The sequence below is a fragment of the Oncorhynchus masou genome, chromosome 17, assembly GCF_036934945.1.
Source record: "Oncorhynchus masou masou isolate Uvic2021 chromosome 17, UVic_Omas_1.1, whole genome shotgun sequence".
Classification (NCBI taxonomy): domain Eukaryota; kingdom Metazoa; phylum Chordata; class Actinopteri; order Salmoniformes; family Salmonidae; genus Oncorhynchus; species Oncorhynchus masou.
In genome coordinates this window covers 1,629,351-1,652,980 of record NC_088228.1, presented here as the reverse complement: position 1 = coordinate 1,652,980, position 23,630 = coordinate 1,629,351, and the positions used below count along the sequence as shown (strand labels likewise).

The 23,630-nt window shown below is 48.4% G+C and overlaps 1 protein-coding gene across 6 annotated transcripts in view; it reads left to right on the top strand.

Annotated features, from left to right (window-relative positions):
* The first annotated feature begins 313 nt into the window (after positions 1–313).
* LOC135558309 (casein kinase I-like) overlaps positions 314–23,630 on the top strand; it is a 56,012-nt gene continuing 32,695 nt past the window's right edge. For 4 of the 6 annotated variants that reach the window (XM_064992041.1, XM_064992039.1, XM_064992040.1 and 1 more), the window contains exons 1-3: positions 314–433; positions 6,937–7,760; positions 19,591–19,660. In XM_064992041.1, coding sequence (XP_064848113.1) covers positions 7,521–7,760; positions 19,591–19,660 — 310 coding nt within the window. In that variant the 5' untranslated portion in view covers positions 314–433; positions 6,937–7,520. The other 2 variants (XM_064992037.1, XM_064992038.1) reach the window with 2 other exon arrangements.

The following is a 23,630-nucleotide window of genomic DNA, read 5'->3' as shown; positions in this document are numbered from 1 at the left end:
GTGGAATTATAACTATTTTGGATTGTTTATTGTCAAATTATTTAATTATGTAATTTATGTTTTAGCTATATAACACAACATTCCAACCTGGTTTAGCATTATCTAGTCCAAATATGACATTATTCCACCATTTTTGTACAGTATCTGTGTAGATCAGTTTCAATGTGAGACTTTTATTTTGAAGACGAACCGCAAATTCCACTATTTTGTGGCTCATCCAGGTTGGACCGGTGATGAACAGCGGCGCTGCAGCAAAATGTCCTGTTCGGTTTGTTGCCTTCTTCTTTTTTACCGGCAGTGGCGAGATTTAGCCAAAGAGACGACAGGCAAGGAGGGAGAGAGAGAGAGAGAGAGAGAGAGTAAATTGAAGAAAATCACTTAAACTATACATTTGGAATTTTCCGTGTCTTAAAACAAAACAGAACAGGAGAAGGTAAACGATTTAGTCTCTTCGTTTGTTTTGCCCCCCAAAAATATGTTGATGTGTTGAAGGAAATGTGCATATCATTCTCCACGGTAAAGTTACGGATTAAGGAGTTGCCGTGTTATTATTATAAATTATTTTTTTGTACTTGGGGGAAATATTCAGGTTGTTGCTCATTTTTAAACATAAAATGTATTTTTTTTTTTATTTACACATTTTTTTTATTTTTATTTACCATCGAAAAATTCACCGTATAAAAGTTGCCTCTGGGGCCACAGCGACAACAAATTACCTGCTAGTTCCATCTAACTTCCTGACTCTTGTGATTATCTACCGCAGGCTAGGCTAGTTAGCAAAAGACAAATGTACATATTACTGTAATTGCATTTTTTGATAGGTTGGTTAACTAACTAGACATCCCATTGCAGGTCACTGGATAACTAAGTTAACGTTAATTGGTTTGGACGTAGCAACAGCTTGATAACATTTAGTTAACCAAAAGGTGATTTATTTTACCTTTATTTAACCAGGTAGGCTAGTTGAGAACAAGTTTTCATTTGCAACTGTGACCTGGTCAAGATAAAGCGTAGCAATTCGACACATACAACAACACAGATTTACACATGGAGTAAACAAAACCTAGTCAATAATACAGTAGAACAAAAGAAAACAAAAGTCTATATACAGTGAGTATACAGTGAGTGAGTGCAAATTAATCTGCCTTTTCATAGCTAACTTTAGCTTGGTGGCTAGCTAACTTTAGCTTTGTGGCTAACTAACTTTAGCTTTGTGGCTAACTAACTTTAGCTTTGTGGCTAACTAACTTTAGCTTTGTGGCTAACTAACTTTAGCTTTGTGGCTAACTAACTTTAGCTTGGTGGCTAACTAACTTTAGCTTGGTGGCTAACTAACTTTAGCCACGACAACCAGTTATTGCTAACCCTAACATTCTTTGCCAAAACCCCCTAGCTAAATCTTATATTTTTGCTTTTTATAATTGTAACGTTATAGCTGTTATATAATCCATTGTCAACTACGACACCAATGCCAGGACGGGAAGGCAGCTTGCTAACTTAGCTGGCTGTCATTAGGTAACATAACAATATGTAACTAGGAGAGCAGGTGAAGTGTTTTCAGGCCTAGCTAGTTTATCTAGCCGTGGTTAGCTTGTTGAAGCTGTGTAAACACAGCCCTAAACGATACATTACCTGGGTAATTTAAAAAAAATGCATCAAGTCAGGTTTTAATAACTTGTTTAATACAATGGTGTATCGGTAATGCCAAACAGACACGCACAGATCACACAATAAGTTTGACTAACTAGGCTAGCCAGGTGCTAGGTAGTTATAAGTCGATTGCTAACTCTCCTATTATGACCAAAACCATGACAGTAAGAGTGCTACCTAGATGCAATCTACTGATAATCTAGGTAGTATTGAGTTTAATAGTTACTTGTTTGGTTGCTGTCTGTGTTAGTATATTCATACTTGCAAACTAGCTAGCTACTGTAGTTTCAAAGCTGTAGGTAGGCTTGTAAAAATATATTAAATGTTTTAGCAAGAACTGTAATATTCTCCTAGAGTCTGCTCCCCCCAGTCTGCCCCCCAGTCTGCTCCCCCCAGTCTGCTCCCCCCAGTCTGCTCCCCCCAGTCTGCTCCCCCCAGTCTGCTCCCCCCCCAGTCTGCTCCCCCCAGTCTGCTCCCCCCAGTCTGCTCCCCCCCCAGTCTGCTCCCCCCCAGTCTGCTCCCCCCCAGTCTGCTCCCCCCAGTCTGCTCCCCCCCCCCCCAGTCTGCCCCCCAGTCTGCCCCCCAGTCTGCTCCCCCCCAGTCTGCTCCCCCCCAGTCTGCTCCCCCCCAGTCTGCTCCCCCCAGTCTGCCCCCCAGTCTGCTCCCCCCCAGTCTGCCCCCCTGCTCCCCCAGTCTGCTCCCCCCAGTCTGCTCCCCCCCCCCCAGTCTGCTCCCCCCAGTCTGCTCCCCCCAGTCTGCTCCCCCCAGTCTGCTCCCCCCAGTCTGCTCCCCCCCCAGTCTGCTCCCCCCCAGTCTGCTCCCCCCAGTCTGCTCCCCCCCCAGTCTGCTCCCCCCCAGTCTGCTCCCCCCAGTCTGCTCCCCCCTGCTCCCCCCCCAGTCTGCTCCCCCCAGTCTGCTCCCCCCCAGTCTGCTCCCCCCAGTCTGCTCCCCCCAGTCTGCTCCCCCCAGTCTGCTCCCCCCAGTCTGCTCCCCCCAGTCTGCTCCCCCCCCAGTCTGCCCCCCAGTCTGCTCCCCCCCCAGTCTGCTCCCCCCCCAGTCTGCTCCCCCCAGTCTGCTCCCCCCCCAGTCTGCTCCCCCCAGTCTGCTCCCCCCCCAGTCTGCTCCCCCCCCAGTCTGCTCCCCCCCCAGTCTGCTCCCCCCCCAGTCTGCTCCTCCCCAGTCTGCTCCTCCCCAGTCTGCTCCTCCCCAGTCTGCTCCTCCCCAGTCTGCTCCTCCCCAGTCTGCTCCTCCCCAGTCTGCTCCTCCCCAGTCTGCTCCCCCCAGTCTGCTCCCCCAGTCCCCCCCCCCCAGTCTGCTCCCCCCAGTCTGCTCCTCCCCCAGTCTGCTCCTCCCCCAGTCTGCTCCCCCCAGTCTGCTCCTCCCCAGTCTGCTCCTCCCCAGTCTGCTCCTCCCCAGTCTGCTCCTCCCCCAGTCTGCTCCCCCCAGTCTGCTCCTCCCCAGTCTGCTCCCCCCCTGCTCCTCCCCAGTCTGCTCCTCCCCAGTCTGCTCCTCCCCAGTCTGCTCCTCCCCAGTCTGCTCCTCCCCAGTCTGCTCCCCCCAGTCTGCTCCCCCTGCTCCCCCCCAGTCTGCTCCCCCCCCAGTCTGCCCCCCCCAGTCTGCTCCCCCCCCAGTCTGCCCCCCCAGTCTGCTCCCCCAGTCTGCTCCCCCAGTCTGCTCCCCCCAGTCTGCTCCCCCCAGTCTGCTCCTCCCCCCAGTCTGCTCCTCCCCCAGTCTGCTCCTCCCCCCAGTCTGCTCCCCCCAGTCTGCTCCTCCCCAGTCTGCTCCTCCCCAGTCTGCTCCTCCCCAGTCTGCTCCTCCCCAGTCTGCTCCTCCCCAGTCTGCTCCTCCCCAGTCTGCTCCTCCCCCAGTCTGCTCCCCCCAGTCTGCTCCCCCCCCAGTCTGCTCCTCCCCAGTCTGCTCCTCCCCCAGTCTGCTCCCCCCCCAGTCTGCTCCTCCCCAGTCTGCTCCTCCCCAGTCTGCTCCTCCCCAGTCTGCTCCTCCCCAGTCTGCTCCTCCCCCAGTCTGCTCCCCCCCCAGTCTGCTCCTCCCCAGTCTGCTCCCCCCCCAGTCTGCTCCTCCCCAGTCTGCTCCTCCCCAGTCTGCTCCTCCCCAGTCTGCTCCTCCCCAGTCTGCTCCTCCCCCCAGTCTGCTCCCCCTCCAGTCTGCTCCCCCTCCAGTCTGCTCCCCCCAGTCTGCTCCCCCCAGTCTGCCCCCCCCCCAGTCTGCTCCCCCCCCAGTCTGCCCCCCCCCAGTCTGCTCCCCCCCCAGTCTGCTCCCCCCCAGTCTGCTCCCCCAGTCTGCTCCCCCCAGTCTGCTCCCCCAGTCTGCTCCCCCCAGTCTGCTCCTCCCCCCAGTCTGCTCCTCCCCCCAGTCTGCTCCTCCCCCCAGTCTGCTCCCCCCAGTCTGCTCCTCCCCAGTCTGCTCCTCCCCAGTCTGCTCCTCCCCAGTCTGCTCCTCCCCAGTCTGCTCCTCCCCAGTCTGCTCCTCCCCAGTCTGCTCCTCCCCCAGTCTGCTCCCCCCCCAGTCTGCTCCCCCCCCAGTCTGCTCCTCCCCAGTCTGCTCCTCCCCCCAGTCTGCTCCCCCCCCAGTCTGCTCCTCCCCAGTCTGCTCCTCCCCAGTCTGCTCCTCCCCAGTCTGCTCCTCCCCAGTCTGCTCCTCCCCCCAGTCTGCTCCCCCCCCCAGTCTGCTCCTCCCCAGTCTGCTCCTCCCCCCAGTCTGCTCCCCCCAGTCTGCTCCTCCCCAGTCTGCTCCTCCCCAGTCTGCTCCTCCCCAGTCTGCTCCTCCCCAGTCTGCTCCTCCCCCCAGTCTGCTCCCCCCAGTCTGCTCCTCCCCAGTCTGCTCCCCCCCAGTCTGCTCCTCCCCAGTCTGCTCCTCCCCAGTCTGCTCCTCCCCAGTCTGCTCCTCCCCAGTCTGCTCCTCCCCCAGTCTGCTCCCCCTCCAGTCTGCTCCCCCCTCCAGTCTGCTCCCCCCAGTCTGCTCCCCCCAGTCTGCCCCCCCCCCAGTCTGCCCCCCCCCCCAGTCTGCCCCCCCCCCCCCCCCCAGTCTACTCCCCCCCCCAGTCTACTCCCCAGCCTTTGCCCATGCCACTCTCTTGTCTAAAGCCTTATTTTGGCTGATACCCCACTGGCAGTAGCACTGAAGTCTGATTACTAAGCAGTCTTATTCCTAAACCACATAGATATTACATTTAGAGGCTTAATGAAGACTGTGGATTCCCCTGGCAGTGCTCTTGCTTATTCTGATGTGAAACCAACAGAGTCATGTAGGGCTGTGACATACCAGTGAAACCCCCCCCCCATGTCAAAAATGAACTTTATGGTCCTTTTGAAAACCGCTGTATGTAAAATATTGGGTGTGATAGCTTGGGAAATAAATGTGATTCTGGATGCCAACATAATTATGTTTGTTTCCAACATTAGGGCTGTTGTTTCTCTGTCTGTCAGAGGTTAAATGAAGGCCTTGTTCCTCTCTGTCTGTCAGGTTATATGGAGGCCTTGTTCCTCTCTGTCTGTCAGAGGTTATAGGGAGGCCTTGTTCCTCTGTCTGTCAGAGGTTATATGGAGGCCTTGTTCCTCTGTCTGTCAGAGGTTATAGGGAGGCCTTGTTCCTCTCTGTCTGTCAGAGGTTATAGGGAGGCCTTGTTCCTCTGTCTGTCAGAGGTTAAATGGAGGCCTTGTTCCTCTCTGTCTGTCAGGTTATATGGAGGCCTTGTTCCTCTCTGTCTGTCAGAGGTTATAGGGAGGCCTTGTTCCTCTGTCTGTCAGAGGTTATATGGAGGCCTTGTTCCTCTCTGTCTGTCAGGTTATATGGAGGCCTTGTTCCTCTCTGTCTGTCAGAGGTTATAGGGAGGCCTTGTTCCTCTGTCTGTCAGAGGTTATATGGAGGCCTTGTTCCTCTCTGTCTGTCAGGTTATATGGAGGCCTTGTTCCTCTCTGTCTGTCAGAGGTTATATGGAGGCCTTGTTCCTCTCTGTCTGTCAGAAGTTAAATGGAGGCCTTGTTCCTCTCTGTCTGTCAGGTTATATGGAGGCCTTGTTCCTCTCTGTCCACCACTGTGAAATTGATACAGGTGTAATTGCAGGATGGGCTCTCGTTTCTAAAGATCAGACTTCAGATTCTCTGGGGTCAAGACTTCTTCTGTCCTGGATTATCTCATCTCTCTTTTTTTTTTAAATAATTAGCTAACCAATCAGGAAAATTTAGATTTTGGTTAAAGTTTTGCTGTGTTGTTTTTTAAATATTTGTTTTAACTTCCCAGTGAAAGGTTTGTGTTGGCATTGGTATTTTACTGCTGTGCTTGGTATTATTAAGAGACAAATAGACCTATTCTAGTGATTTCTGTTCTTTGGTCATTTGTTCACCTGACCTCCCACTCTAGTTGCTGGGTTTAGTTCAAGCTTGTGCTCAGACAACAGTTAGTAGAAATCACATGTCTGTGTGTAGGGCCTATATCTGGAAGACAGCTCTGTCGTGGGAGGGAGGTTTCCCACATGGCACCCTATCCCCTACATAGTGCACTACTTTAGACCAGGGCTCATAGGGAATAGGGGCCGATTGAGGACGTGGCCATGCCTGTTGACTGGATGTGGTAGAAGTTAGGCCTGATTCAGATGAATGTGGGTTTGTTGGCCTGGATTAATACAGCACTGTTTTGTTATTGTTGTTATCAGCAAATGTAGTTTATCGTTTAGTTTCACAAGAAGTTCCTTCCTGGAATGATTCCTGAGGACAACACGGTACTTAGGATAACAAACTAATACTCTTCTTCTGAAAGTTAATTCACCAACAAAACTAAACTAGAACTATGTTGCCACATGGTTGAAGAATTATAGCATTGTTAGCCTAGAGTTATAGCATTGTTAGCCTATTACTATAGCATTGTTAGCCTTTTACTATAGCATTGTTAGCCTATTACTATAGCATTGTTAGCCTTTTACTATAGCATTGTTAGCCTATTACTATAGCATTCTTAGCCTTTTACTATAGCATTCTTAGCCTTTTACTATAGCATTGTTAGCCTTTTACTATAGCATTGTTAGCCTATTACTATAGCATTCTTAGCCTATTACTATAGCATTGCTAGCCTATTACTATAGCATTCTTAGCCTATTACTATAGCATTCTTAGCCTATTACTATAGCATTGTTAGCCTATTACTATAGCATTGTTAGCCTTTTACTATAACATTCTTAGCCTTTTATGTGTGCATGCCAACCTGTAGATTAATTCAGTATCCCCAGATTTGAAATGGTTGGTTAACGTTCTGTCTCGTTGTCTCTTTCCCCAGGTGTTCTTCAGTGAGAGGTAGAGCTGCTTTGTTAGCCTGTCTGTCTCAGTCCAATCAGAGTTCCCAGACCACCTCTCCACCAGGTGTATCAGACTGCTGGGAATGACTGCGCATTCACAACCTCACCAGGAGTGGGCGCTAGAGGACGACGCCCACATCAACCACACAGCCAGGAGCATCTTCCTACCTTTAGCTAGGACAGTCTACTTCCTTGTGTGAGCCTGTGAGTCCAGTCCTGGGTTGAGATGCCGCTTTGTTGCTGGTGATTGGAAAAGAGAGGGTGAGATTCCCAAATCCAGACCACCAGGAGTGGAGAGACCGTGAAGACGGCTGCCCGATCTGGATCAGTTCACCAGATCTTTACTCTCACTATTGCTGGCTTAATTAGTAGTTATCAGCTCAACCGTTGAGTTCCACAGGCTAAATGTAGATGATATGCAGACACACTTTCAGGACTTCCCCTTGCTCAGTGTGAGGTGCTCTGTTCCCCTCCACGCCCCCTGCTGGTCTGGTGGATGTTTTGGCGGCTCTGAGGACTGCATGGCAGTGGAGTGATCGTGGAGAGACCAGGGTACCACAAACTTATGGACTTTGACAAGAGAGGAGGAGGAGGAGGAGGAAAGGGGGAGGCAGAGGAAGGGAAGAGGATGTCAAAGTCTGGAGGGAGCCGGTCGGGGCATGGCAGTCGCAGCTCGGGGAGCAACTCTGGGGTGCTCATGGTGGGGCCTAACTTCCGGGTTGGGAAGAAGATCGGCTGTGGGAACTTTGGAGAGCTTCGCCTTGGGAAGAACCTGTACACTAATGAATATGTGGCCATCAAACTGGTGAGACTAACACGAACAGACACACAGACACACGCCAGGGTTTCGATTAGGACCATGTGACGTCGGACATTTGACCGGCAGCATTTTAATTTCCCGGACATTTCATACATTTCCTGGACAGAGGTTAAATGGAGGCCTTGTTCCTCTCTGTCAGAGGTTAAATGGAGTTATGCATGACTGTGTAACCTGCTTTAGGGTGTCTACCCGTGGTGCTCAGAACGACAGAAATCACCTTTTAGATTATGCTAACAGAACATGCAAGTTCTGTTGGCAATGACGTGTGTCCTTACCGCACACTTTGCCCATGTTAGAATAAATGTCCACGTGTACTTTTACTCAGCCAACAAGACGAGTAACAAACAGTAAAATCCTGTGTATCTATATGTTCATACCGTCCTTCTCTCACTCCGGGATTTAAGCTATTACAGTTTCGTACAGAAGTGGGCACCAAAATAAAAAAAGAAAAGCCATTTGGGTAATAAAATTAAACAAGTAATAGTGAATTTGTTAGAAATATGCTAACTAATGCTAATTGCAAACGAAATTGGGAAGATCAGTGACCAGAGAGAGAACTGCTGGAGCGCGTGCTACGGGTGGATGCTGCTATGGTGACCAGTGAGCTGAGATAAGTCGGGGCTTTACCTAGCAAAGACTGGTAGATGACCACGGAGCCAGTGGGTTTGGAGACAAATATGTAGCAAGGGCCAGCCAACGAGAGCGTACAGGTCACAGTGGTGGGTAGTATATGGGGCTTTGGTGACAAAACGGATGGCACTGTGATAGACTGCATCCAATTTGCTGAGTAGAGTGTTGGAGGCTATTTTGTAAAGTCAAAGTCAAGAATCGGTAGGATAGTCAGTTTTACGAGGGTATATTTGGCAGCATGAGTGAAGGAGGCTTTGTTGCGAAATAGGAAACCTATTCTAGATTTAATTTTGGATTGGAGATGCTTAATGTGAGTCTGGAAGGAGAGTTTACCGTCTAACCAGACACCTAGGTATTTGTAGTTGTCCACATATTCTAGATCAGAACCGTCCAGAATAGTGACGGGCGAACGGGTGCGTGCAGCGAGCGATTGGTTGAAGAGCATTTAGTTTTACTTGCGTTTAAGAGCAGTTGGCGGCCACGGAAGGAGAGTTGTAATCGCATTGAAGCTTGTCTGGAGGTTAGTTAACACACTGTCCAAAGAAGGGCCAGAAGAATACAGAATGGTGTCGTCTACGTAGAGGTGGATCAGAGAATCACCAGCAACAAGAGCGACATCATTGATGTATACAGAGAAGAGAGTCGGCCTGAGAATTGAACCCTGTGGCACCCCCATAGAGACTGCCAGAGGTCCGGACAACAGGCCCTCCGATTTGACACACTGAGCTCTATCAGAGAAGTAGTTGGTGAACCAGGCGAGGCAGTCATTTGAGAAACCAAGGATGTCGAGTCTGCCGATAAGAACGTGGTCATTGACAGAGTTGAAAGCCTTGGCCAGGTCGATGAATACGGCTGCACAGTAATGTCTCTTATCGATGGCGGTTATGATATCGTTTAGGACCTTGAGCGTGGCTGAGGTGAACCCGTGACCAGCTCTGAAACCAGATTGAATAGTGGAGAAGGTACGGTGGGATTCGATGGTCGGTGACCTGTTTGTTAACTTGGCTTTCGAAGACCTTAGAAAGGCAGGGTAGAATAGATATAGGTCTGTAGCAGTTTGGGTCTAGAGTGTCTCTCCCTTTGAAGAGGGAGATGACTGCGGCAGCGTTACAGTCTTTAGGGATCTCACACAATACGAGAGGTTGGAACAGACTGGTAACAGGGGTTGCAAAAATTGCGGCAGATAGTTTTAGAAAGAGAGGGTCCAGATTGTCTCACCTAGCTGATTTGTAGGGGTCCAGATTTTGCTCTTTCAGAACATCAGCTATCTGGATTTGGGTGAAGGAGAAGTGGGGAGGCTTGGGCAAGTTGCTGTGGGGGGTGCAGGGCTGTTGATCGGGGTAGCCAGGTGGAAAGCATGGCGAGCTGTAGAAAAAAATGCTTATTGAAATTCTCGATTATCGTAGATTTATCGGTGGTGACAGTGTTTCCTAGCCTCAGTGCAGTGGCAGGTGCTCTTATTCTCCATGGACTTTACAGTATCCCAGAACTTTTTGGAGTTTGCTACAGCATGCACATTTCTGTTTGAGAAAGAGAAAGCTAGCCTTTGCTTTCCTAAATTCCCTGAAAAGTGGCATATCACGGGGGATATTGGATGATAATGCAGTACGCCACAGGATGTTTTTGTGCTGGTCGATGGCAGTCCGGTCTGGAGAGAACCAAGGGCTATATCTGTTCCTGGTTCTCCATTTTTTGAATGGGGCATGCTTATTTAAGATGGTGAGGAAAGACCTTTTTTGTTGAATTTTACCCCCTTTTTGTCCCCAATTTCGTGGTATCCAATTGTTGTAGTAGCTACTATCTTGTCTCATCACTACAACTCCCGTACAGGCTCGGGAGAGACGAAGGTCGAGAGCCTCCCGGTCGCGGCCGGCTGCGACAGCAACCCAGACTCTCTGGTGGCACAGCTTGCGCTGCGATGCTACTGCGCCACCCGGGAGGTCCAACAAATACTTTTAACATCCAACTAAGTCACAGCAAAATATTTTGTATGATCTGTTATACACTATTTTAGGCCCAGAACTTTGTCTTTCCTGGATATAGCCACTATACTGTGATCACTGCATCCAATGGGTGTGGAAACAGCTTTAGAACAAAGTTCTACAGTATTAGTAAAAATGTGATCAATACATGTGGATGATATTGTTCCTGTAGTGTTTGTAAACACCCTGGTAGGTTGATTAATAACCTGAACCAGATTTGAATGGGGAAGGTGCTTCAATTATCAGTTAGCTGTGAATACCTGTTTCTAATCGTGGCCCATAAAACAATTGTTAACATTAGAATTGTTGCACAATGATTGGGCTTCTAAAACAATGCAAATGTTTCCACTGATGTTAAACAAAATGTCTATTTACATCAATGAATAGGCTAAAATGCATTTTGCAATGATTATTATTATTTTTTCCTGCCTTCTCCTGGCTGGTGCCAGTTTTATTTATCGGTTTATTAATTTTGACGGCCAAAAGCCATTATCGACTAACACACACGTGTTCCCATTCAAAATCCTGTTTCCCTGAAGCCTGAAATAGCATTGAAAAAGATCCTGACTTTTCAAAATGTTTGTTTTCCTGACTTGTCGGGACATTCTGGCGTCTTGTCGGGACATTCTGGCGTCTTGTCGGGACATTCTGGCGTCTTGTCGGGACATTCTGGCGTCTTGTCGGGACATTCTGGCGTCTTGTCGGGACATTCTGGCGTCTTGTCGGGACATTCTGGTGTCTTGTCGGGACATTCTGGTGTCTTGTCGGGACATTCTGGCGTCTTGTCGGGACATTCTGGCGTCTTGTCGGGACATTCTGGCGTCTTGTCGGGACATTCTGGCGTCTTGTCGGGACATTCTGGCGTCTTGTCGGGACATTCTGGCGTCTTGTCGGGACATTCTGGCGTCTTGTCGGGACATTCTGGCGTCTTGTCGGGACATTCTGGCGTCTTGTCGGGACATTCTGGCGTCTTGTCGGGACATTCTGGCGTCTTGTCGGGACATTCTGGTCCTGATAATGTAGGAATGTGTGTATATACAGTGCCTTGCGAAAGTATTCGGCCCCCTTGAACTTTGCGACCTTTTGCCACATTTCAGGCTTCAAACATAAAGATATAAAACTGTATTTTTTTGTGAAGAATCAACAACAAGTGGGACACAATCATGAAGTGGAACGACATTTATTGGATATTTCAAACTTTTTTAACAAATCAAAAACTGAAAAATTGGGCGTGCAAAATTATTCAGTCCCTTTACTTTCAGTGCAGCAAACTCTCTCCAGAAGTTCAGCGAGGATCTCTGAATGATCCAATGTTGACCTAAATGACTAATGATGATAAATACAATCCACCTGTGTGTAATCAAGTCTCCGTATAAATGCACCTGCACTGTGATAGTCTCAGAGGTCCGTTAAAAGCGCAGAGAGCATCATGAAGAACAAGGAACACACCAGGCAGGTCCGAGATACTGTTGTGAAGAAGTTTAAAGCACTGTATATACACACACACACACACACACACACACACACACACACACACACACGGTTTTATTACTTAGTGAATAATGAGGTTGGAACCTTTGCGATTGCACGTCAGAACATATTCTTCCCCTCCATTAAATCTTACCAGTTACATTTTAAAAGTGGTACACAGGTCCTACCTTAGACTGTGATTCAACTTTTTGTTTCACTGGTAATGCTTCCCAGATGACTAATGCTCTGGTTCATATTCCAGCAGCCTGTACTGACTGACCGATGTCATTAGATTAATCATCTAATCTGCCATTATGTCATCTAGCTCTAATAATCCCTACTTGTTATTATATAACGCTTCCTTCAGTATGGCCCCGGAGCGTGTCTGCCCCAGAGCTTCCTTCAGTATGGCCCCAGAGCTTCCTTCAGTATGGCCCCGGAGCGTGTCTGCCCCAGAGCTTCCTTCAGTATGGCCCCAGAGCTTCCTTCAGTATGGCCCCAGAGCTTCCTTCAGTATGGCCCCAGAGCTTCCTTCAGTATGGCCCCAGAGCTTCCTTCAGTATGGCCCCAGAGCTTCCTTCAGTATGGCCCCAGAGCTTCCTTCAGTATGGCCCCAGAGCTTCCTTCAGTATGGCCCCAGAGCTTCCTTCAGTATGGCCCCGGAGTGTGTGCCTCAAATATCACCCTGCTCCTTAAATAATGCACCATTATTCTGCCCGTGGGCCAGGTCAGACGGGGTCGCCCGTGGGCCAGGTCAGACGGGGTCGCCTCGTAGAGTTGTGTCGTCTTTCATTGTTCATGTCGTCAAGCTGCATGACATTTTCTAGTTAAACTCTACCTCGTAAGTCACTACATGTATCTGGAAACCAACAATGATAAATATTGTTAGTTTAAATGAAGTATGGACAGGGCCTGTCAGCTATTGGTCCAGGGCAGGTGATGACAATCTGACCTACTGCACCTAGCCTATATTGCGAATGAGGTACACAGTGATTGAAATTGATTTTGTTCATAAATGAATAATGAAATAAAGAAATGATTAATCGGAAAACCGTTTGAGGGACTGTTTTTAGGAATAGTTCTGACTCATCTCTAGCGCTCTCTGTTCTCTCTCTCATGAGTGTGATCTGAGGGTTGGATTTACCTCAAACAGATTATAGTTATATAATTCATTATGAAAAAGAACATGCATGCATTACAGCTTCCAGTGCCTTAATACCCATTACTTAACATGGGTTTGTGAATGAGAGAGTGGGGGCAGGGTGGGTCGGGGCCAGGGAGGGTCAAGGGGTCGGGGCCAGGGGGGAGGGTCAAGGGGCACATATGGCTGGTTGAATCCTAATGCAGGGGTTTTATACCGCTGACACTCAAATGCCAGAGCGTTGGGAGGATAGCTGACTCATCACCCTATGAGGTCCGGAGTACAGCTGGTTTTCTGTTCGACCTGATTATAAAAAATGTTTTCTCACACGACAGATAAGTGCAGTGAAGTGTGTTGTTTCACAGGGTCAGCTGTAGTATGGAACCCCTGGAGCAAATTAGGGTTCAGTGCCTTGCTCAAGGGCGCACAGGCAGATCTTTCACCTTGTCTGCTGGGGTATTCAGGTTGATCTGTTGTACGAGACAGGACCTGGCAGAGACAGGAGGGGGGTTGATTTGTTGTACGATACAGGACCTGGGAGAGGCAGGAGGGGGGTTGATCTGTTGTACGAGACAGGACCTGGGAGAGGGGGGGTTGATCTGTTGTACGAGACAGGACCTGGGAGAGGGGGGGTTGATCTGTTGTACGAGACAGGACCTGGGAGAGGCAGGAGGGGGGTTGATCTGTTGTACGAGACAGGACCTGGGAGAGGCAGGAGGGGGTTGATCTGTTGTACGAGACAGGACCTGGGAGAGGCAGGAGGGGGTTGATCGGTTGTACGAGACAGGAGCTGGCAGAGACAGGAGGGGGGTTGATCTGTTGTACGAGACAGGAGCTGGGAGAGACAGGAGGGGGGTTGATCTGTTGTACGATACAGGACCTGGGAGAGGCAGGAGGGGGGTTGATCTGTTGTACGATACAGGAGCTGGGAGAGACAGGTTGATCTGTTGTACAAGACAGGAGCTGGGAGAGGGGGGGTTGATCTGTTGTACGAGACAGGAGCTGGCAGAGACAGGAGGGGGTTGATCTGTTGTACGAGACAGGACCTGGGAGAGGCAGGAGGGGGGTTGATCTGTTGTACGAGACAGGACCTGGGAGAGGCAGGAGGGGGGTTGATCTGTTGTACGAGACAGGAGCTGGGAGAGGCAGGAGGGGGGTTGATCTGTTGTACGAGACAGGAGCTGGGAGAGGCAGGAGGGGGGTTGATCTGTTGTACGAGACAGGACCTGGGAGAGACAGGTTGATCTGTTGTACAAGACAGGAGCTGGGAGAGGGGGGGTTGATCTGTTGTACGAGACAGGAGCTGGCAGAGACAGGAGGGGGTTGATCTGTTGTACGAGACAGGAGCTGGGAGAGGCAGGAGGGGGGTTGATCTGTTGTACGAGACAGGACCTGGGAGAGGCAGGAGGGGGTTGATCTGTTGTACGAGACAGGAGCTGGGAGAGGCAGGAGGGGGGTTGATCTGTTGTACGAGACAGGAGCTGGGAGAGGCAGGAGGGGGGTTGATCTGTTGTACGAGACAGGACCTGGGAGAGGCAGGAGGGGGGTTGACCTGTTGTACGAGACAGGACCTGGGAGAGACAGGAGGGGGGTTGACCTGTTGTACGAGACAGGACCTGGGAGAGGCAGGATGGGGGTTGATCTGTTGTACGAGACAGGACCTGGGAGAGACAGGAGGGGGGTTGACCTGTTGTCCCAGGTCTAAATCAGTCCCAGATTAGAGGGGAAGAGTGACAACACTGGAACTGACTAAGAGGTCAAGAGTGGAGTTTGAGGGACTTGTAGGATATAAAAGATTTTGTCTAACTTGACATTTGCACTAATTTAGGTTATTTTCATACTCATTTTCTTTAGGCTTTATTTGTTTAGTAACTTGTTCAGGTTTACCGTTGGCAAAAGTGTTTATAGTTTTGCTTTAAACAATCAGTGTATATTGTGGTTTTTGTTTGTTTTAGATCAAATCAAATTTATTTATATAGCCCTTCGTACATCAGCTGATATCTCAAAGTGCTGTACAGAAACCCAGCCTAAAACCCCAAACAGCAAGCAATGCAGGTGTAGATGCACGGTGGTTAGGATAAACTCCCTAGAAAGGCCAAAACCTAGGAAGAAACCTAGAGAGGAACCAGGCTATGTGGGGTGGCCAGTCCTCTTCTGGCTGTGCCGGGTAGAGATTATAACAGAACATGGCCAAGATGTTCAAATGTTCATAAATGACCAGCATGGTCGAATAATAATAAGGCAGAACAGTTGAAACTGGAGCAGCAGCACGGCCAGGTGGACTGTGGACAGCAAGGAGTCATCATGTCAGGTAGTCCTGGGGCATGGTCCTAGGGCTCAGGTCCTCCGAGAGAGAGAAGGAGAGAATTAGAGAACGCACACTTAGATTCACACAGGACACCGAATTGGACAGGAGAAGTACTCCAGATATAACAAACTGACCCTAGCCCCCCGACACATAAACTACTGCAGAATAAATACTGGAGGCTGAGACAGGAGGGGTCAGGAGACACTGTGGCCCCACCCGAGGACACCCCCGGACAGGGCCAAACAGGAAGGATATAACCCCACCCACTTTGCCAAAGCACAGTCCCCACACCACTAGAGGGATATCTTCAACCATCCTGAGACAAGGCAGAGTATAGCCCGCAAAGATCTCCGCCATGGCACAACCCAAGGGGGGGTGCCAACCCAGACAGGATGACCACATCAGTGAATCAACCCACTCAGGTGACGCACCCCCTCCAGGGACGGCATGAGAGAGCCCCAGTAAGCCAGTGACTCAGCCCCTGTAATAGGGTTAGAGGCAGAGAATCCCAGTGGAAAGAGGGGAACCGGCCAGGCAGAGACAGCAAGGGCGGTTCGTTGCTCCAGAGCCTTTCCGTTCACCTTCACACTCCTGGGCCAGACGACACTCAATCATATGACCCACTGAAGAGATGAGTCTTCAGTAAAGACTTAAAGGTTGAGACCGAGTCTGCGTCTCTCACATGGGTAGGCAGACCGTTCCATAAAAATGGAGCTCTATAGGAGAAAGCCCTGCCTCCAGCTGTTTGCTTAGAAATTCTAGGGACAATTAGGAGGCCTGTGTCTTGTGACCGTAGCGTACGTGTAGGTATGTACGGCAGGACCAAATCAGAGAGATAGGTAGGAGCAAGCCCATGTAATGCTTTGTAGGTTAGCAGTAAAACCTTGAAATCAGCCCTTGTTTTAACAGGAAGCCAGTGTAGAGAGGCTAGCACTGGAGTAATATGATCAAATGTTTTGGTTTTAGTCAGGATTCTAGCAGCCGTATTTAGCACTAACTGAAGTTTATTTGGTGCTTTATCCGGGTAGCCGGAAAGTAGAGCATTGCAGTAGTCTAACCTAGAAGTGACAAAAGCATGGATTCATTTTTCTGCATCATTTTTGGACAGAAAGTTTCTGATGTACTGATGTTCTAGATGTACTAGGTTGATCATTGCACTTTAATGAGGCGCACTGCATGGTCACGGCGGGAGGAGAAAAGCAGCTCATTAACTTCCAAGCGGTCAAAACCTTCTTGACTTTGAGGTGTAAAGGTGTGAAATCCACAGTTGTGCTATATATATTCATTGTTTATGTCATAGCTAATTTGTAAACTATTAACATTGATACATTATGAGCTCAAACAATCTGCGAACAAAATGTAAAGTTCATCTTGATGCATAAGTGTGTGATGGTGATTTCAGAACCAAAGTGGCTCAGATCGCATACATAGGAGACACGCACACAGACACCGAGAGAGAGGCTCAGACAGCTCCAGCTTAGAGGTCCAGCTAGATGGCTAGAATTTTCTTTCTGGCAACAAAAATGGATAATTGCCATGTTTTTTTCAAGCCATTACTGAGTAATGTAACAAATCAAACATTAAACCTCGTGAGCTATTCATTTAGACCCAGCATTTGGTTAAAACAGGCGTTTGTTTGCTGAAATGTGTGTTGTTGCCCGCCTATTTAAAGGGACATTCTGCTGTTTGAGACTGTGTTTAATTGACGTTTTACGGTATGCTAAACCAAACCTTTGTGACCACCCTGATACTACTACATGTACGTAGACCTAAAGATGCTCTCTGCTAGCTGTACGTAGACCTAAAGATGCTCTCTGCTAGCTGTACGTAGACCTAAAGATGCTCCCTGTCTCCTCTCTGCTAGCTGTATGTAGACCTAAAGATGCTCTCTGCTAGCTGTATGTTGACCTAAAGATGCTCTCTGCTAGCTGTACGTAGACCTAAAGATGCTCTCTGCTAGCTGTATGTAGACCTAAAGATGCTCTCTGTTAGCTGTATGTAGAACTAAAGATGCTCCCTGCCGACTCTGCTAGCTGTATGTAGACCTAATGATGCTCTCTGCTAGCTGTACGTAGACCTAAAGATGCTCTTTGTTAGCTGTACGTAGACCTAAAGATGCTCTCTGCTAGCTGTACGTAGACCTAAAGATGCTCCCTGTCGACTCTGCTAGTTGTATGTAGACCTAAAGATGCTCTCTGCTAGCTGTATGTAGACCTAAAGATGCTCTCTGCTAGCTGTATGTAGACCTAAAGATGCTCCCTGCTAGCTGTATGTAGACCTAAAGATGCTCTCTGCTAGCTGTATGTAGACCTAAAGATGCTCTCTGCTAGCTGTACGTAGACCTAAAGATGCTCTCTGCTAGCTGTACGTAGACCTAAAGATGCTCTCTGTCTCCTCTCTGCTAGCTGTACGTAGACCTAAAGATGCTCTCTGTCTCCTCTCTGCTAGCTGTACGTAGACCTAAAGATGCTCTCTGCTAGCTGTACGTAGACCTAAATATGCTCTCTGTTAGCTGTACGTAGACCCAAAGATGCTCCCTGTCTCCTCTCTGCTAGCTGTACGTAGACCTAAAGATGCTCCCTGCCTCCTCTCTGCTAGCTGTATGTAGACCTAAAGATGCTCTCTGCTAGCTGTATGTAGACCTAAAGATGCTCCCTGCCGACTCTGCTAGCTGTACGTAGACCTAAAGATGCTCTCTGTCTCCTCTCTGCTAGCTGTATGTAGACCTAAAGATGCTCTCTGCTAGCTGTACGTAGACCTAAAGATGCTCTCTGCTAGCTGTATGTCGACCTAAAGATGCTCTCTGCTAGCTGTACGTAGACCTAAAGATGCTCTCTGCTAGCTGTATGTAGACCTAAAGATGCTCTCTGCTAGCTGTACGTAGACCTAAAGATGCTCTCTGCTAGCTGTATGTAGACCTAAAGATGTTCTCTGCTAGCTGTATGAAGACCTAAAGATGCTCTCTGTTAGCTGTACGTAGACCTAAAGATGCTCTCTGTTAGCTGTACGTAGACCTAAAGATGCTCCCTGCCTCCTCTGCTAGCTGTACGTAGACCTAAAGATGCTCTCTGCTAGCTGTACGTAGACCTAAAGATGCTCTCTGCTAGCTGTATGTAGACCTAAAGATGCTCTCTGCTAGCTGTATGTAGACCTAAAGATGCTCCCTGTCGACTCTGTTAGCTGTACGTAGACCTAAAGATGCTCCCTGCTAGCTGTACGTAGACCTAAAGATGCTCTCTGCTAGCTGTATGTAGACCTAAAGATGCTCTCTGCTAGCTGTACGTAGACCTTGATGCTCCCTGTCTCCTCTCTGTTAGCTGTATGTAGACCTAAAGATGCTCTCTGCTAGCTGTACGTAGACCTAAAGATGCTCCCTGCCTCCTCTCTGCTAGCTGTACGTAGACCTAAAGATGCTCTCTGCTAGCTGTACGTAGACCTAAAGATGCTCTCTGCTAGCTGTACGTAGACCTTGATGCTCCCTGTCTCCTCTCTGTTAGCTGTATGTAGACCTAAAGATGCTCTCTGCTAGCTGTACGTAGACCTAAAGATGCTCCCTGTCGACTCTGTTAGCTGTACGTAGACCTAAAGATGCTCTCTGCTAGCTGTACGTAGACCTAAAGATGCTCTCTGCTAGCTGTATGTAGACCTAAAGATGCTCTCTGCTAGCTGTACGTAGACCTAAAGATGCTCCCTGTCTACTCTCTGCTAGCTGTATGTAGACCTAAAGATGCTCTCTGCTAGCTGTATGTAGACCTAAAGATGCTCTCTGCTAGCTGTACGTAGACCTAAAGATGCTCCTGTCTACTCTCTGCTAGCTGTATGTAGACCTAAAGATGCTCTCTGCTAGCTGTATGTAGACCTAAAGATGCTCTCTGCTAGCTGTACGTAGACCTAAAGATGCTCCCTGTCTACTCTCTGCTAGCTGTATGTAGACCTAAAGATGCTCTCTGCTAGCTGTATGTAGACCTAAAGATGCTCTCTGCTAGCTGTACGTAGACCTAAAGATGCTCTCTGCTAGCTGTATGTAGACCTAAAGATGCTCTCTGTTAGCTGTACGTAGACCTAAAGATGCTCCCTGCTAGCTGTACGTAGACCTAAAGATGCTCTCTGCTAGCTGTATGTAGACCTAAAGATGCTCTCTGCTAGCTGTACGTAGACCTAAAGATGCTCTCTGCTAGCTGTACGTAGACCTAAAGATGCTCCCTGCCGACTCTGCTAGCTGTTCAGAACATCCTGTGGGGTTAAACTTATCCTCTAAACACTCGTTGTTTTTCTAATTTCCAGGAGCCCATCAAGTCCCGGGCCCCACAGCTCCACCTGGAGTACAGGTTCTATAAACAGCTGGGGAGTTCAGGTCAGTGAATTATGACAATAGAAGGTTGTAAGTATATGGTATTGAATCCTAGTATGCGTCTGAAATGACACACTATTCCCTATATAGTGCACTACTACAGACCAGAGCCCTATTCCCTATATAGTGCACTACTATAGACCAGAGCCCTATTCCCTATATAGTGCACTACTATAGACCAGAGCCCTATTCCCTATATAGTGTACTACTATAGACTAGAGCCCTATTCCCTATATAGTGCACTACTGCAGACCAGAGCCCTATTCCCTATATAGTGGTACTACTATAGACTAGAGCCCTATTCCCTATATAGTGCACTACTACAGACCAGAGCCCTATTCCCTATATAGTGCACTACTACAGACCAGAGCCCTATTCCCTATGTAGTGGTACTACTATAGACTAGAGCCCTATTCCCTATATAGTGGTACTACTATAGACCAGAGCCCTATTCCTTATGTAGTGCACTACTATAGACCAGAGCCCTATTCTCTATATAGTGCACTACTTTAGACTAGAGCCCTATTCTCTATATAGTGCACTACTTTAGACCAGAGCCCTATTCCTTATGTAGTGCACTACTTTAGACCAGAGCCCTATTCTCTATATAGTGCACTACTTTAGACTAGAGCCCTATTCTCTATATAGTGCACTACTTTAGACCAGAGCCCTATTCCTTATGTAGTGCACTACTTTAGACCAGAGCCCTATTCTCTATATAGTGCACTACTTTAGACCAGAGCCCTATTCCTTATGTAGTGCACAACTTTAGACCAGAGCCCTACTCCTTATGTAGTGCACTACTTTAGACCAGAGCCCTATTCCTTATGTAGTGCACTACTTTAGACCAGAGCCCTATTCTCTATATAGTGCACTACTTTAGACCAGAGCCCTATTCCTTATGTAGTGCACTACTTTAGACCAGAGCCCTACTCCTTATGTAGTGCACTACTTTAGGCCAGAGCCTTATTGGGTCAATCAATAGATGGTCTTGTTGTGTTCCTCTGGTTGACATCTGTGGCCATGACAGATGGAAGTTTTTTTAAATGTATTTTTATTTCACCTTTATTTAACCAAGTTCTCATTTACAACTGCGACCCAGACCAAGATAAAGCAAAGCAGTGCGACACAAATAACAGAGTTACACATGGGATAAACAAACGTAAAGTCAATAACACAATAGAAAAGTCTATATACAGCGTGTGCAAATGAGGTGAGATTAGGGAGGTAAGGCAATTAATAGTGGCAAAATAATTACAAATTAGTATTAATACTGGATTAATAGATGCGGATGATGATGTGCAAGTAGAGATACTTGGGTGCAAAAGAGCAAGAGGGTAAATAACAATATTGGAATGAGGTAGTTGGGTGGGCTATTTACAGATGGGCTATGTACAGGTACAGTGATCAGTAAGCTGCTCTGACAGCTGATGCTGAAAGTTAGTGAGGGAGATATGAGTCTCCAGCTTCAGAGATTTTTGCAATTTGTTGGCAGCGCAGAGAACTGGAGAACTGGAAGGAAAGGCGGCCAAAGGAGGTGTTGGCTTTGGGGGTAACCAGTGAAATATACCCGCTTGAGCATGTGCTACGGGTGGGTGTTGCTATGGTGACCAGTGAGTTGAGATAAGGCGGGGCTTACCTAGCAAAGACTTGTAGATGACCTGGAGCCAGTGAGTTTGGCGACGAGTATGAAGCGAGGACCAGCCAACGAGAGCATACAGGTCACAGTGGTGGGTAGTATATGGGGCTTTGGTGACAAAACAGATGGCACTGTGATAGACTGCATCCAATTTGCTGAGTAAAGTGTTGGAGGCTATTTTGTAAATGACATCGGCGAGGATTGGTAGGATGGTCAGTTTTACGAGGGTATGTTTGGCAGCATGAGTGAAGGATGCTTTGTTGCGAAATAGAAAGCAGATTCTAGATTTAATTGTGGATTGGAGATTAATGCTTAATGCTTAATGTGAGTCTGAAAGGAGAGTTTACAGTCTAACCAGACACCTTGGTAATTAGTTGTCCACATATTCTAGGTCAGAACTGTCCAGAGTTGTGATGCTCGTCGGGCGGGCGGATGCGGGCAGCGATCGGTTGAAAAGCATGCATTTAGTTTTACTAGCATATAAAAGCAGGAAGGAGTGTTGAATGGCATTGAAGCTCGTCTGGAGGTTTGTTAACACAGTGTCCAAAGGGCCAGATGTATACAGAATGGTGTCGTCTGCGTAGAGGTGGATCAGAGAATCACCAGCAGTGACATCATATAGACTGCATTTCTATCATCATAATGAACCAGGCTGGCTGGATCAGCCCAGGAACACCAGCCCTTTAGTCCTGTATTGTAAAGGGAATAGGTGTCTGACTGACTGTTGGAGCTGCAGTCTAAAGGTGGACTGACTGTTAGAGCTGCAGTCTAAAGGTGGACTGACTGACTGTTAGAGCTGCAGTCTAAAGGTGGACTGACTGACTGTTAGAGCTGCAGTCTAAAGGTGGTCTGACTGACTGTTAGAGCTGCAGTCTAAAGGTGGACTGACTGTTAGAGCTGCAGTCTAAAGGTGGACTGACTGACTGTTAGAGCTGCAGTCTAAAGGTGGACTGACTGACTGTTAGAGCTGCAGTCTAAAGGTGGACTGACTGTTAGAGCTGCAGTCTAAAGGTGGACTGACTGTTAGAGCTGCAGTCTAAAGGTGGACTGACTGACTGTTAGAGCTGCAGTCTAAAGGTGGTCTGACTGACTGTTAGAGCTGCAGTCTAAAGGTGGACTGACTGACTGTTAGAGCTGCAGTCTAAAGGTGGACTGACTGACTGTTAGAGCTGCAGTCTAAAGGTGGTCTGACTGACTGTCAGAGCTGCAGTCTAAAGGTGGACTGACCGACTGTTAGAGCTGCAGTCTAAAGGTGGTCTGACTGACTGTCAGAGCTGCAGTCTAAAGGTGGTCCGACTGACTGTCAGAGCTGCAGTCTAAAGGTGGACTGACTGTTAGAGCTGCAGTCTAAAGGTGGACTGACTGACTGTTAGAGCTGCAGTCTAAAGGTGGTCTGACTGACTGTCAGAGCTGCAGTCTAAAGGTGGACTGACTGACTGTTAGAGCTGCAGTCTAAAGGTGGACTGACTGTTAGAGCTGCAGTCTAAAGGTGGACTGACTGACTGTTAGAGCTGCAGTCTAAAGGTGGACTGACTGACTGTTAGAGCTGCAGTCTAAAGGTGGACTGACTGACTGTTAGAGCTGCAGTCTAAAGGTGGACTGACTGTTAGAGCTGCAGTCTAAAGGTGGACTGACTGTTAGAGCTGCAGTCTAAAGGTGGACTGACTGTTAGAGCTGCAGTCTAAAGGTGGACTGACTGACTGTTAGAGCTGCAGTCTAAAGGTGGTCTGACTGTCAGAGCTGCAGTCTAAAGGTGGACTGACTGACTGTTAGAGCTGCAGTCTAAAGGTGGACTGACTGTTAGAGCTGCAGTCTAAAGGTGGACTGACTGTTAGAGCTGCAGTCTAAAGGTGGACTGACTGTTAGAGCTGCAGTCTAAAGGTGGACTGACTGACTGTTAGAGCTGCAGTCTAAAGGTGGACTGACTGACTGTTAGAGCTGCAGTCTAAAGGTGGACTGACTGTTAGAGCTGCAGTCTAAAGGTGGACTGACTGTTAGAGCTGCAGTCTAAAGGTGGACTGACTGTTAGAGCTGCAGTCTGAAGGTGGTCTGACTGACTGTTAGAGCTGCAGTCTGAAGGTGGACTGACTGACTGACTGTTAGAGCTGCAGTCTAAAGGTGGTCTGACTGACTGACTGTTAGAGCTGCAGTCTAAAGGTGGACTGACTGTTAGAGCTGCAGTCTAAAGGTGGTCTGACTGACTGACTGTTAGAGCTGCAGTCTAAAGGTGGACTGACTGTTAGAGCTGCAGTCTGAAGGTGGACTGACTGTTAGAGCTGCAGTCTAAAGGTGGTCTGACTGTTAGAGCTGCAGTCTGAAGGTGATCTGACTGTC